The sequence below is a fragment of the Pocillopora damicornis genome, chromosome 2 (genome assembly GCF_964200805.1).
Source record: "Pocillopora damicornis chromosome 2, jaPocDami1.2, whole genome shotgun sequence".
In the NCBI taxonomy this organism is placed as follows: Eukaryota; Metazoa; Cnidaria; class Anthozoa; order Scleractinia; family Pocilloporidae; genus Pocillopora; species Pocillopora damicornis.
Window position 1 is genome coordinate 1,379,696 of NC_142671.1, and position 14,104 is coordinate 1,393,799.

At 36.8% G+C, this 14,104-nt stretch overlaps 3 protein-coding genes across 4 annotated transcripts; 2 read left to right on the forward strand and 1 right to left on the reverse strand.

Annotated features, from left to right (window-relative positions):
* The first annotated feature begins 3 nt into the window (after positions 1 to 3).
* On the forward strand, positions 4 to 6,752 carry LOC113680754 (thioredoxin-like protein 1). Its single transcript, XM_027197797.2, has 9 exons — positions 4 to 161; positions 2,264 to 2,360; positions 3,173 to 3,334; positions 3,907 to 4,029; positions 4,743 to 4,812; positions 4,952 to 5,045; positions 5,573 to 5,651; positions 6,168 to 6,272; positions 6,469 to 6,752. The coding sequence occupies exons 1-9, from the start codon at positions 55 to 57 to the stop codon at positions 6,496 to 6,498; spliced, it is 867 nt and encodes a 288-aa protein (XP_027053598.2). The 5' UTR covers positions 4 to 54; the 3' UTR covers positions 6,499 to 6,752.
* Positions 6,208 to 10,135, reverse strand: LOC113680753 (uncharacterized). Its single transcript, XM_089195010.1, has 3 exons — positions 9,735 to 10,135; positions 9,438 to 9,662; positions 6,208 to 8,490 (listed from the first exon to the last, which is right to left on the reverse strand). Exons 2-3 carry the CDS (start codon positions 9,467 to 9,469, stop codon positions 7,545 to 7,547), a joined length of 978 nt encoding a protein of 325 aa, XP_089051136.1. The 5' UTR covers positions 9,470 to 9,662; positions 9,735 to 10,135; the 3' UTR covers positions 6,208 to 7,544.
* Positions 10,136 to 10,145: 10 nt separating this feature from the next.
* Positions 10,146 to 13,752, forward strand: LOC113680764 (uncharacterized). 2 transcript variants are annotated; one of them, XM_027197805.2, is made up of 3 exons: positions 10,146 to 10,284; positions 10,517 to 10,817; positions 12,688 to 13,752. In XM_027197805.2, the coding sequence occupies exons 2-3, from the start codon at positions 10,798 to 10,800 to the stop codon at positions 13,637 to 13,639; spliced, it is 972 nt and encodes a 323-aa protein (XP_027053606.2). In that variant the 5' UTR covers positions 10,146 to 10,284; positions 10,517 to 10,797; the 3' UTR covers positions 13,640 to 13,752. The 2 variants fall into 2 exon arrangements, with proteins under 2 accessions (XP_027053606.2, XP_027053607.2); XM_027197806.2 differs by having other exon boundaries at positions 10,151 to 10,284; positions 10,705 to 10,817.
* Positions 13,753 to 14,104: the final 352 nt, after the last annotated feature.

Sequence of the window (14,104 nt, forward strand, 5' to 3'; positions counted from 1 at the left end):
ACTTCAAAATCGGTTTTAGTCCTTCTCAGCCAAAGAAGTTTCTCCTCGGTCAAGATGGCGGCATCGGACAATGTAATAGTTATAGAAAATGAAGGCCATTTTCATTCGGAAATGGCGAAAGCTGGCGCCAAACTGGTAGTTGTAGACTTTACAGCATCTTGGTAAGTAGAAAATTGCATAACTGTGAATCGCTCTCAAAGAGAAGGGTTGGATTCTTGAGGAAGTGTCAGTGTGCATGGCCCGGATATGCAAAAATTTTTTGTCTTAACAATTGACAAAATGAGTTTGCTACTGACTGGCCTGTTTGGATATTCATTACGTTTTGTGAGCAAGCGCAAATAAGGAAGTGAAATTGACCTCTTTGTAGCCGATGTTTTTTTGTCATATTATCATACTTACACAAATTCGGCAAGACAAGCCGGTGGGTCATGACTCAGCAGTTGCTAAAGATAAAGTTCCTTAAAGTTGTAATATCTTTCAACAACTTCTTCCTTTGCCCGAATATATTTCCAAGCCAGCTCAATTATTGCGAATAACCGCTAGAAACTTTCAAGGATGAGTTGTTCAAAGCTCTGTATTCTAATGAAGTGTTATAGTTTAGTGTCTACAACTTGCAAGTGAGCACTTTGTGCTAATCGACTAATCCTTCAACTCCCATGAGTGACTAAAACATAATTTCTCCTTGCAATATCAATATAATATTCAGTGGACAAGTGATGAGAATTGAGAAAAATTATAATCAGAGGATTATTTGTTGGTCCAATACCAAATTCTCCTAGCTAACATTATGAGAATGATATGGCAGATAGTAAGGGGAATTACTGATTAGATCATGGGTGTGAAAGGGTGAAATATATTTCATTCCTCTGTTTAGATTTACATGTAAATGTACCTAAAGTAACTGACAGTCCTGACACATGAGCATGGCCACCTGCCTGTTATCTAGTTTCCAGGCTCATACAGAGGGTCCTATCGTGTTAATTTTTTGAATAACTGAAAAAAGAAGCAAATATTCTAAATATGAAGAATAATGCATATTGCAGACATAGTTACAAAATACGTACAAAAAGTAGTGCAGCATAGTATTGTTTATGACAGCAAAATGAAAATATTTCTCTATAGTAGGTCTGATTAACTGCAATTCTAGTTACATGTTGCTTCTACATGTGTGTGGTCCCTAAAATCCAAATCCTTGATTTCTTGTCTCTTAATTCACCTTTTGGGCTTTAGATTTCACGTGTAGTATCACGTGATTTTTGATGTAAACAAACCCTGAAAGTTCGGACATCGAGTCGAGCTCGCAGCACATGTATCCAAACTTCGGCTTTGGAAATTTTTCTTAAATAACTTCCCACTTTCAAGAAGCGTGTCTTTGCTCAAAATTGACATCTTTCTTTTGTCATTTATTTGATCGTTTATTAAGCAAATTGTAATTTTGCTGCCGTTGAAGCAGATGCGAAGAATGTTACAGGAAGTGTTCCGGCATGGAATAATTGAACTAGTTCTGCATACAGTGATGTATCTGATCGGTATTTTCAGGGTGTTTAGTACGTAGATTGTCGGATAAATCCCTGTCCGACAGGAAATTAGTGCCCATGAATCGCTGTAGAATGTGAGGAAACCTTGATTCCCAAAAATAAAACCGATTTCAACTCTGCAAATGTGTACGATTGAAGTTGTTTAGTAAGTGTATACCTAAACATAAAGGTTACGACAAAGAGATGAGCTTATGGCACCTTAAAAACAATTCACGATACCTCAACTGCTGGGTAAGAAACGCTAACAGTGACCCAGTCAAGTTTTTCCATTTTCCAGGGGCAGTTGGACAAAAGGAGAGAAGGCAAAGGTGGATAAGGTTATGTCATCGAGGTGACTCGTTTGTGTGCATGAAGGACAGCTCGATGACATAACCTTATCCACCTTTGCCTTCTCTCCTTTTGTCCAACTGCGATTTGTGTCAATTTTAAGCGAAGACACGCTTCTTGAAAGTGGGACATTATTTAAGAAAAATTTCCAAAGCCGAAGTTTGGATACATATGCTGCAAGCTTGACTCAATGTCTGAACTTTCAGGGTTTGTTTACATAAAAAATCACGTGATACTACACGTGAAATCTAAAGCCCAAAAGGTGAATTAAACAAATCCCTTCACCGCAATCTGGATGCTTGCTCATTATCTGCTTTACTTCATTAGAAGTAAGTAACCCTAAGAATTTTACTGATATTTAACCTAAAGCTACATGGTATTTGTTTTCTTTGTTTCAGGTGTGGCCCTTGTAAATCAATTGCTCCAACTTTTTCAAATTATAGTACTAAGTATACAGCAGCAGTTTTTTTGAAAGTTGATGTGGACAAATGTGATGTAAGTAAACTTTTGACATACATAATGTCATTAATACAAAACAAACAAATCAAAGCAAAGTTGTTTTTTTAGAATTGTTACTGGATGCTTAAAGGCTCTTGTCTCAATTGATGTAATTTGTGAATCATAATTTCAATTATGGGTTAGTGAAAAACTCCACTCTCCCTAGAGCTTTTGATGACAACCACAACCTCATGTTTCATTGGGTGATGGCTGTTAAGTCCAATCCTCACTTGTAACAGTCTGTCACAGTGGGTACACAGATTGCAGGAGGTGCTTCAGGCTGAGAGCCAGCACTTGCTCTGCTTAATGCCATTACTGGTGTTTCTTTTTTGCTATTCACTTCCCTTGCTGCCACACCAGTTTAAAACACAGTACACATCTAGATCAGTGATAGACTGCTGTATACATGATTACAAAATCCAAATATTTCAGGGATTCAGATTTCTTCTTTGTTCCACATCTGTGGCAAAAGGACTATTTTTTTCTTTTTTGATAGAGTTGAAAATTTCATTTGGTACTAATTCAACAGCAACCAACAACAACATGAATGCATTCATATATTTTTTGTTAGTTTGAAATAATAATGTTTGAAATGTCTTTCTTTTATTATTGTTATACTGTCTTAAATTTTTCACACTTAATTGTTACATATTTTTTGTATTCTATACTATTATATAGCAGGTCCACATCAGCATTTTGTTGTTATTTTACAACCTGCAAATAAAGTATGTATGTATGTATGTATGCATGCATGCATGTATGTATGTATATTTACCATCTTTTGGTATCTTTTTAATGAATTTTTGTAGGTCATAGCAGCCAGGCAAAAGGTGACTTCCATGCCCACATTCCAGTTTTTTAAGGGCAAAGTGAAGGTGGATGAAATGTCAGGAGCTGATCCTAAGAAACTGGAGGAAAAAATAATTCAATGGATTGGAGATAGTGATAGTGAGGCTGGAGTTAAGGGATATGTAAGTCATGGAGTTCTTAAAAAATTGATTGTACATGTACACAGCTGACATTTAAATGAAACTGCAGACTTAGGAAAATTAATATGAAGAATGTTGTGCACAAACAACATGCAAAGTTAAAAGCATTCCAAGTTCTTTATGTGAAAGGTATACATATTTGCATGAAATCAAGAGTATCATACAATTTTCATGATTTCATGAAAGTCTCATACAATCTTTACAATTTTGAAGTAATCACAATCACTTAACTTTGTACAACTATATTTGAGCATACTGGTAGGTATAATTATATTAAAGGTACCTTCTATTAGAAATTACCAGAAAATTGCAGGCTTACATAATAAAATAAATGTAGATCTCAAAGATTGTGCAGAGCTCACAACACCCCTTGTGAATTGTGCTTTAAATGTATTGTATGTAACAGCATTAAGTTATGTGGAAGACACAAGAAGCACTAGGGCTGATTATATTATATAATGAGGGATATCTTTGCATAGATCACAACTGACAAAAATTGCCTTTTATTGGATCCATTTTAAGTATTAATTATGATATCAATACTAATGTTTCAGATGGATTTAGGAATATTTATTAACAAGAGTGGATGTGAATGTTTAAATGAAAGTGATGACCACCATCTGTCAGCTGCTCTGGCAAAGGGACCTGACTTCTTGGAAAGTGACTGTGATGAACAGGTACATAAACAGCAAAACAATCTAATTCACCATTAACATGTAGTCTGTGCTGAGGAACACAATCTACTCCTGTTAATAGCTGTACTTGAATAGACCATTTCAAAGGTACCTTATGCCTTTGTTTTAAAATGAAGTCAAGGCCATGAAGCCTTTGATATGAATTCAAAATTAATGATTACTATGATGCAAACAAAACTCACTTTCACTTGAAAAGTTTTGCACTGGGGCTCATTTTGAAATTGAGGATAGCTGTTTGGAAATTCTAAATAACGTATTTGATCTGATGAGCTGTAAGTCCAAAGCTTAAATACTCTTGTTGCCCATAAAACAAAGCATTATTTTGTGACTCAAGAACTGGACTCCTTGTAGATGGGAAGCTAATTAATCATGAGTAATACCAGCCTTACATTCAACGTGTTTTTCAGTCTTATCTATATCCCTTTTTGGAGAGAAGCACAGAGAAAGTAACGTTTCCTACCCAAGAACAAAATTAAATGTGTTGAACCCAACCAGGTTGTCTCATACCCAGGCTGTCATCCACACTTACACTAACTACACCTTCCAGACTAAGAATTTGTGGCTCTGACCACTGACTGCATTTTCTCAAAACACTCCTAACTTCAATGAATTGTAAAGTTCATCAAGCCACAATGTTCCTTGTTTGAGTTATGATAATGATCAGTTATGGAGGGTTTCTACAATTGTCTTTTTAGTTACTTATAACAATAGCCTTCAATCAGACTATCAAGCTACACTCACTCAAGATTCAAGGACCAGGAAATGGTAAGTCTCAATCAAAAAAGGGTCATTTTATGGTGCTGACAGCAGGGTCAATAACCTTCCAGTTCTTGTTAATACATTTCAACCTACTAGATTTTATTATAAAATGTTTCTGATTTATTTTCTCTTTCACTCACTGCAGGTAGAGGACCAAAGACAGTCAAGTTGTTCATTAACCACACAAAAAGCATGGATTTTGACTCAGCAGAGAGCTTTGAAGCACTGCAAACTCTTGAGTATGCCATATTGTTCTGACTTCTCTTCCAAAAACATTTAGATGCAAAGTGAACTATTGACATTTCAATTAAATTTGTTCCAAATAAGAACAAGTGGCTTCTTAGTTAGCCTTCATCTTTATTTTCGATAATTTCCTTGTCTGTACCAGTAAAAGTACCACAAGATATATACAGCAGCCTATATGGTCATCACAAGCAAACCCTAATCACAAACTTTGAGGTGTTTCAGTCCTGGGTGGCTTACCCCATTTGTTTTCTTAAAAAAAAAAAAAAGAACCACTTAACTCTGGCATCCGTGGTGTAAATGTTTACTGGCAAATTAAAATGTAAATTTAAAAACCTGCTGGGAACTACATGTATCTGGTATAGAATTTGGATGTTACCACTTGCACCCATCCAGGAGTAGTCACAATACTCGTGTCACTTCATGTCACAGAAACTGGGATAAGCTCATAGCAGTAGCTGTGATAATTAGTCTTGTTTAGCTATGTACTGTATTGCCATATTAACCACTCTATGCTAAATAGGTTAACACCAGAAGATTTAACAGAGGATGCAATCATTCCACTGAAGTTTGTCAAATTTCAAAATGTCCAAAGCCTTACGGTTAGTTAAATTGAATTCTTTTTTATTACTTCATGTTCCTTAAATCTTGAAAAGAGGGATTATACATGTTAAATTTACCAGTTTGTTTTTCTAACCCTTTCACCTTAGCCAATGAAAAGCAAGGAAATTTGATAAGCTGAAGTACTGATACCAGCTGTGTTCTTTACAGTCTTTCTTTTGCTCTCACTAGTAGTCTGTTAAATATCCTCTGAACACTGACACATTGCATAATTATTCATTTTTCAAATAAGTTTTTTTGGGAAAGTCATCTGTAACAGTTCTGTAACAACCCAGTCCTTTGCCAGGTTTTTTTTGGTATAATTATGGACTCGAGAGAAAATTATAGGTGTGTATTCTGCAGCTATTTGTCCTGACAACTTGTCGTGACTGACTAAGCCCGTAGATCAATTGGAATGAGAGAAACAACAATTCTTTGGCTGTTGCCTCAGTTTATTAACACAGTAAAACAATGAATTATTTGTGATAGTATTTATTCAATATTTGTGTTTTCTGTAGTTATTTTTTCAAAACAACCAAGGCAATGAAGAAACAACTGTTGTGGAGTATATTGGATTTATTGGCAGCCCTCTGGATTCAACCAATATGGAGGGATTTAAAAGGGTAAGAAACCTCCAGTTACATTGTTAAAAAAGATTGGTTACTTTGTCCATTTTATTGTTATTTTACTTAATTTACTACTGTTTTTGTTTATTTTACTGTTATTAATTTGTCACATATTTATCTAAATGTTTGTTTTAACAATTATATTGTAACAATCAATAAAAGTAATTTGTTTTTAATTATTTATTCTTGTCAGGTGGCTGGTAAAAAAGGTGACAGACACTAACTCTGCACCAGTGCACTTTTTACCCGAATGCTTCAGCAAATGCCCATCTGGATGTGCTTGTCTGTGCAATTCTCAAGTAGAATAATTAGATACCCTTTTGTAAAATTCTCTCATAAGCCATCAGTAATCTCATGTCACAGAATATTCAAAGTCTCAAAGGAAACTTATTCAAATTCATTGATTGCTGGTGCAGATGGTTAATTGGAAATTGCTTTCAAAGAAACTCTTTGCCATTAAAATATTACATATAGTAACTGTTTTGCCATGTGTTTTTATGATCAGCCCACAAATACACATACAATCACCTACACTTACATTGACATGTAACTTATTTAAGGTGTCAAACTTTTAACAGCTCTAGCCTTCTAACTTACAGAACACTAATTTGAAACATAGAAAAGAAACCATGTGGATGCCAAGTATCAAGAATGAGAGCATGTGTTTAGAAAGATTCCAGTCTAAAATTTAAGTAAGAATGCATCCTATAAACCATATTTGCATCATACTTACCACCATCAAAATTAGTCTCCATTGGTACTGGAAAAACATAGTGGAATCCTGCTTCATAATAACGCAAAAATACCACTGATTCTTTTTCTCAGTGAACCAGCAACTGACTCAAGTTTAACAAATAACAAATAAAAGTGGCAGCTGCAATGAGTAAACCTGACACTCTTGAGGAAACTAGATTGAAAAAGAAATAGCATTTGCCAGAATAGAATATATATATATATATAAAATCTTGATTATAGTCTATCCTTGCAGTACAGTGCTCGATGTGTTCGCAGAGCGTGGTATATCTGAAGGTTCTAGTAATCAGTAAAGACATAACTTTTCTGCGACTCTGAGTTTGACGCTTAAACAATCATGAGACTGATCTTAATCATTAAAATCTGTCTGATGATTGCGTAAGCATGAAACTCAGAGTCACAGATAAGTTATGTCTTATTGGTTAGTTCAACCTTCAGATATATAAATAAATGAGGAGTAGTAGTATTGTACCAGCTGACTAATTACACTGTATTGAAGCTTACTGTGCAAGTATGTCACAAGAGTTTTAGTTCAACTGCAAGACCAAAATGGTCTGAGACAAATTTGTTCTTTTTGGTTACCAGCTTAATGATCTCTTTTCTCACCACAGCAACATTAGAACTAATGAACATTGCATCATAGTTACCACCATCAATATTAGTCTCCATTCGTACTGGAAAAACAGAGTGGAGGCCTGTTTCACTCATTGTTTCTAGAAGTTTTCTAAATTCCGTACTACTGTTACTAGTTGTGGGGTAATTGTTATCAATGTTAAAGTCTCCAGCCACAACAAAGTGTGAATTCAGATTGAAGTCTTTCATGGCCCTGGCCAATTCTTTTGCTTGTTGAACCCGAGAATCAACTCCTGTAGGATTTAAATGGGTGTTTATGACATATAGGGGCTTGGAGTTGATGAAGAACTCTCCAACTACAAAACCTCTATAGACCAAATATTGGAAGATTGAGGAATTGTATTGTTTTGAAATTGTTCTTACTAATGGTATACGACTAAATATAACAACACCTCCACTCTGTCCAAAGGGGGGGACAAAATCTAAGATGGATGTTCTAAAGTGAAATCCATGTTTCTCCATTTCCACAACAAGGAGTGATGCACATTTTTTGAACACAGCCACTCCAAAATTCCAGATGTATGCCTCCTGAATCAGAGCAATGTCAAAATCCTTTATTCCCTCAACAAGACTTTCAATTCTTTCCTCAACACCATGAGAATGCCATAGTGTGCACCATAAGTTATAACTCACCAATAGCAGATTCCTTTCCAAGTTGAAAGTAGGATTTCCTTTTTTCATATTCTCATGCTGAGTAACTTGATTAAATAGCATTTTTTTATCATCATGTAATCCATTAAAAATGTAGTAGATGATAAGGAGCATCACTGGAACTGTAGCAACAGCAAGTGCATGTTTCTTACGCAGTTGAGCTAGTATTTTTAGTGACCTGGAAAATTTAAAAGAACTTCTGATCAGTGATAGCAGAAATAAGACTGACAGATTGTTTACACTTCTTATCACTTATCTCTGTCAGAGATCATGGTAAAAACAAGATAATAAAATTAACTATGGTAAAGTTTCCGCACAGCCCCATACTATTGTAAAACAAATCTGTTTTCCCAACGGAAATGTATTGTTTTTGTCATTGTTTTCTCTGTTCAAGAACTGAATGCATAATGTAGGATGGGGCTGTGCGGAAATTTTACCTTAACTATTACTTCACTATTCCATTTCGGTGAATATTTTAATTTATAACTGCAGGGCATTTAGTCCATTTGAGTCCGTGCTCGGCAGTCGGACCAGAAGTGTAAAATTTCTAAGTGGCGACAACCGAGCGATGCGATGCACAAGCTGGGAGAATTTGTCTAACAATAAAGAAAAATAATTTATGAAAACGCTTGACATTCTTTCTTTAACTAATGTGTGCTATTCTTAAGAAGATTACAGGAACGTTCTAGTAGAAATTCTATGAAAATTTCTGACTGCCGAGAATTTAATTTATTTTGAGATCGTGCCCGGCAGCGGAGCATTTAGCCTCGGAGTCATGATACACAAAGCTGTATAAACACGAGTGCAAATTACAATTAGCGCGTACGACGTCCAAATTTCGTCTGTCTTGTTTTTCTGTGATGCCTTTTTCATGCAAATTGTAAATAAGTAATGACATGATTTCTCGTTTGACTTGGTGTAAACAAGCACTTGTCAGTTTTTCAAGACTTCAAGTTAAACGAGCTCATCTGTCGTCTCTGAAAAATTCACTCGCGGTTACTTACACTCGAATAGTGCACTCGAAAGCATCTTTTTGAAATTTTACCCATTATTACCAGGGAGAAGCCATGGCGTCATTATTACAACACCGTGGTCTCTCTTTTTTCGATACTAGACCACATTTACCTTGCTCTAGAATGCTCCATTTTCCAACACATGCGAAAGCAGGTTAACAAATGAAGCGTTTGGTCATCTGACTACGAGGAGTATTTCGCGCTGCGTTCCCGCAAATATTGCATAAAGACCGCACTGGAGACAGCAAACATAATAAGATCTGTGGGCCAATGGCCAGGGAGAGCGTGACTGACAACACTCGTTCCTAGCCCTTGAATGATCGCTTGAACATCCACCCTACGGAACACAAAAGGATGTTTTGTGATTCAATGAGATGAAAACAAGTGGCCCTGCGCTCTGTAATTTTACCTGATCGCAGCCCTTCAAGTGACCCCCTTGAGCGTGATATTTTAAGTTTGTCATGTTGCTGTGAAATTTTCCATTTTACGAATTGGTGGGTGAATCAACCTTAAAACTTAGGTATTCAACATGCAGAGATGGCGGCTTTCTTGAGATAGGCGGAGCGGTGAAACGAGTAGCCAAAGCCGCGAGAAGCTTGGCGGCAAGCTTCGCCGTCCACATAAAAAATGAATTTGTGCCTCTTGTATCACATAGTACGTTCGTCTCGGAAAAAAAACAAATTTCACATTCATTAGTCTTTGTTCTAAAGCATCCGGCAAGCATGGTAAGACATATGCCATCAAACAGCTAACAATAATCACGGCTGGATAAAATTCAAACAAATCAGTGACAGTTTGTCAGTGACGCACTTCATTTCATTGGTTAATTGTGCATCGCTAGATCGTGTAGATCATTTACAGTCGTGGACTCTGTCCTAAGACTCTTTAAAATATCCGAGTGTCTGAATAAGACCGATATTCTTCAGAAAACGTGAAATCCAATGTTGGGGAATAAGCAGGTGAAATCACTCTCATTTACAAACTTATTATTCCCCTTTGTTGTGAATTTAAGAAATGGATCAGATTGGCCGTCAAGCACTAAATTTACAAGAACTTAATTTACTGTGTTGTCTGTCGATATTTCTTCGTTCTCTCGACGTCCAATAATTCGTTTTACCTCTGTAAGCGCAGAGTCACTGCTTTGATGTTATTAGTGACGAATTTTTATTTCTTTGGTCGCTCTCCTCCTAGCTTCTATCGAAAGATTTGCACTTTAAAAGAAGAAACACCAGTATCTGGTCTTCATCATTAGCGATTGAAGGAATCAGTGAAGGAGTGATTCCGTGTTAACACTATTTCCCTACTGGAATAGATATTTCTCTGCTCAGTACAGAACAGCACTGAAACGTTTTCATCTGCAGTGTAATTTCGACTTACAGGAGCGCCAGCCGCCGGCCGAACATTGACGAACAAAGCAAAGGTTTTAAAACCACAGTCGCATTAGAGCTATCGAATTCTTGGGCCGGCGTCGCATGGAAATGGAAAATACTTCGTAAGTACTTATCTACAGGCATATCCGCCACACTTTCCCTCTTCTTTTAATGCAAAAATTATATTTAATCAAGAAAATAGAAGAGGGGCATGCAAATAAAAGCTCAGTACTGTAATTGATGTACATGATCGGTCTATGTGAGCCTATGGGCAAGGTAAGTGAATTGGACTGGACTGGCATGGACTGTTGGACCCTTGGACTATTGGACTATTTTTTTTTTGGACTATTTTTTTGGACCATTTTTGCACCGATGTTTTGGACCTTTTTTACTCAGGGAGGAGTGAGAGACTGACTATTAGTGCCAAAGGAGGGGTGAGAGGTGGTTATATTAGTAAATAATACTGTTTGATAGAGTATTTACCGGATCATACAAATTATTTTGAGCGGTTTTTCGAGTGACTATTTTTATACCAGAATTTTTCTGCTGGGCATAGCGTTTCTTTATTTTTTGTCATGCAAATGCGAAACTGGCATCTAAACACTGGACTATAGCTGTTATTGATCTTATAACAGATAACAGTGTGCGAGTTCTATGGGCAGTCGCCGCTCTATATTGTTTTACCAGTCTTTCAAATCAAGTTACTTCAGACACATTTAATTAAGCACCCTTGATCCGTTACCGTCTAGCTTGAGGCTCGGCGGGTTGGATATCGATGTCATATAGCGATATCAGTTCGTTTAGGTATCTTTTTTAGTAGTGTAAGTGGTAAATAATTTTCCTAGCAGGAGCTCCCTTCGCAGCCGTTGTTTTTGTCTCGTCACGCAACGTCTACTGCGTGACAAGTCGAAACAGCATCAGCGACTGAGAGTACCTATCGTCAAACTATTCACCTGTAACCCGTGAAAATGGGCTTACATTCTGTTTCTCTCCTTATCTACCTCAGTTGTCTCAATTTTTTTTATTATTACTTGCTTCCCTCAGATTTCGTTTGCGAGAGGTTCCTTCAGTTAAGTTTCAGCAATTTCATCAATTACTGTAGCACAGCCTTTCTCTCCTGTTTAACGCTGCAGCTCGCCACTATAGCAAGTCACTCATTTCACGACTCTATAAAATCGCGCAAGTTGGGATCGGTTAAAATGCATGACTGACAGCGAAATGGCAAATGCTCAATGTTTTTACCTGACATTTCTGTACAAAAGGAAACAATCAGTTTGGTTCCCCAAGACCCCCAATTTTCTCGGAGGCAAAGCAAAGGGGAACATGTAGAGTCGAGCGACGTTGGCAGGCAACACGTCACCGCCGAGACAGACGTCTTTTACAGCGCAAGTCCACTCCACTTCCAGTATTTCATGAATAATAACGTTCCATAATCAGAACCATTCCCTAAAACATCCGACACACCACGACACTTCCATATAAAATTCAACATAACCTGTAGCAAACTCGCGCGCCGAGTAAAGTTTTCTCACCCGTAAAACGTGCACAGCTGCTTGTATTGTGACGTTTACTCTTCGTCTCTTATCTTTCTTCTATTTTCTTGTACACTGCTCTACACCACAAATGAGTCTTTCTGTACCTACTCGTTTACTGCAACGTTCTCCTCCACCACTTCCCCTTCACGCACCAAAAGCTATTTATACCAACAAAATGTGGAAACAAAGAGAAACAAAAGAACACAAAAAGCTATCATGCAGATATTAACAATTAAGTGTTAATGCGACTTTACAAAACACGGTTACAATACACGGTTACAATAAGGACCAATTACACTGTTCTAAAATTAATAATGTTCTACAAGTATTCTTCTAGATAGGAATTTACGTTTAAAAACCTTATTAGCAATCTTACCCTTAGGAATGACAAAACTAGCTCTGAACAAGAGACTTTTATATGACAGTGGGACAAACTGATTTTCCTCTATCATTGCAGACAATCACTTTGGGTCTATTTAAAGCCTACACTTGTCATTGGCGCGTTAGCTGCGGCAATCTTCCTGTTTGGTTCCAATATCTGGAGTGGAGGACTCAGCTACGAAAAAAGAATGCTTTTTCGTCACATTATCCAAGAAAGTAACAGAATAGAACAACATACATTGACTCACAGAAAGAACCTTCGGCTGGTTACTTATAACTTATGGTGTGACTTTTTAAAACCTCACACAATTTTGAGTCTTGAAGAAAGAATTGAATGTCTTGCAGAAGGAATAAATGATTTTGACATTGTACTCATTCAAGAGGCGTACGTTTTGAACGCTGGAGTCGCAGTAATCACAAAATGTGCTACATTAATGGTTGCTGCCATGACGAAACGTGGATTTCGATACAGAACGTCAATAGCAGATTTTACCGCACCATATGTAGGGCAGAGTGGTGGTATTGTTATATTTAGTCGTATACCTCTAGTAAATACCACATCAAAAAGTTATCTCAACTACTCCATCCTACAAGTTACTGATTATAGGGGTTTTGTTGTTGGAGAGTTCTCAGTCAATTCCCAACGCCTTTATGTCATTAATACACACTTAGATCCCCATGGAGTTAATGCCAGGCTCTCACAAGCAAGGGAACTCGCCGCTGCCCTACAGGAATTTAATTCAGATTCACACTTTATTGTGGCTGGAGATTTTAATATTGACAACCACCATCCGACTACAAGTGAAAAAAGCGATGAATATCAACAGCTTTTGAAAATAATGCGTCAAGTTGGACTTCAGTCTGTTTTTCCAGAGAGAATGGAAACCAACCAAGATGGTGGTAACTACGATGCGATTTTCATCAGCTCTAAAGTTTCAGTGGTGAGAAAAGAGATTATAAAGTTAGAAACAAGGAAAAATGAATCTGTGTCCGATCACTTTGGACTCACAATTGAATTAGAGCTATAATAACTTATGCAGGGAAACAGGTGACATTATCGGCCATAAACAAGCAAAATTTACTCTCCTAACCAGCAAAAATATGACGTGTAACCAGAAATAAATTGACTAACCAGCTCCAATAGTCTGTCGGTCTTTTATGGCGAACTTGCTGCAGTAGGTGTTTCTTGTATACATTCCTCTCCCTCCCTCTCCGCTTCCCTTCCCTGAAATTCTCACATGGCCTAGGAGGGGTAGGAGGGGTATAGACATTTTATGGAACAACGCAATACCATCTTACAACCAAATTTGTTTACCACTTAATCTCTTTTCGTTACTTTTTAACAGTTGTGTCAATATTTTATCGTTATCTGTTTACATATGTATCAAATTATAGATTTTAAAAAAATTTATTCTCTGAAATTATGTTGATGTATTTTGTCGGAATGGTCTGTTAATTAACATATTTTCCTTAAACCAAAGTTAGATAAAGTG

Coding starts and splice junctions, on each gene's coding strand:
- LOC113680753 (XM_089195010.1), bottom strand. CDS start 9,469: ATGTGTTGGAAAATGGAGCATTCTAGAGCAAG. Junction 8,491..9,437: donor ATGGAGCATTCTAGAGCAAG/GTAAATGTGGTC, acceptor TAAATTTTCCAG/GTCACTAAAAATACTAGCTC.
- LOC113680754 (XM_027197797.2), top strand. CDS start 55: ATGGCGGCATCGGACAATGTAATAGTTATAGAAAATGAAGGCCATTTT. Junction 4,813..4,951: donor GATTCAAGGACCAGGAAATG/GTAAGTCTCAAT, acceptor CACTCACTGCAG/GTAGAGGACCAAAGACAGTC. Junction 5,652..6,167: donor AAAATGTCCAAAGCCTTACG/GTTAGTTAAATT, acceptor TGTTTTCTGTAG/TTATTTTTTCAAAACAACCA.
- LOC113680764 (XM_027197805.2), top strand. CDS start 10,798: ATGGAAATGGAAAATACTTC. Junction 10,818..12,687: donor ATGGAAATGGAAAATACTTC/GTAAGTACTTAT, acceptor CTATCATTGCAG/ACAATCACTTTGGGTCTATT.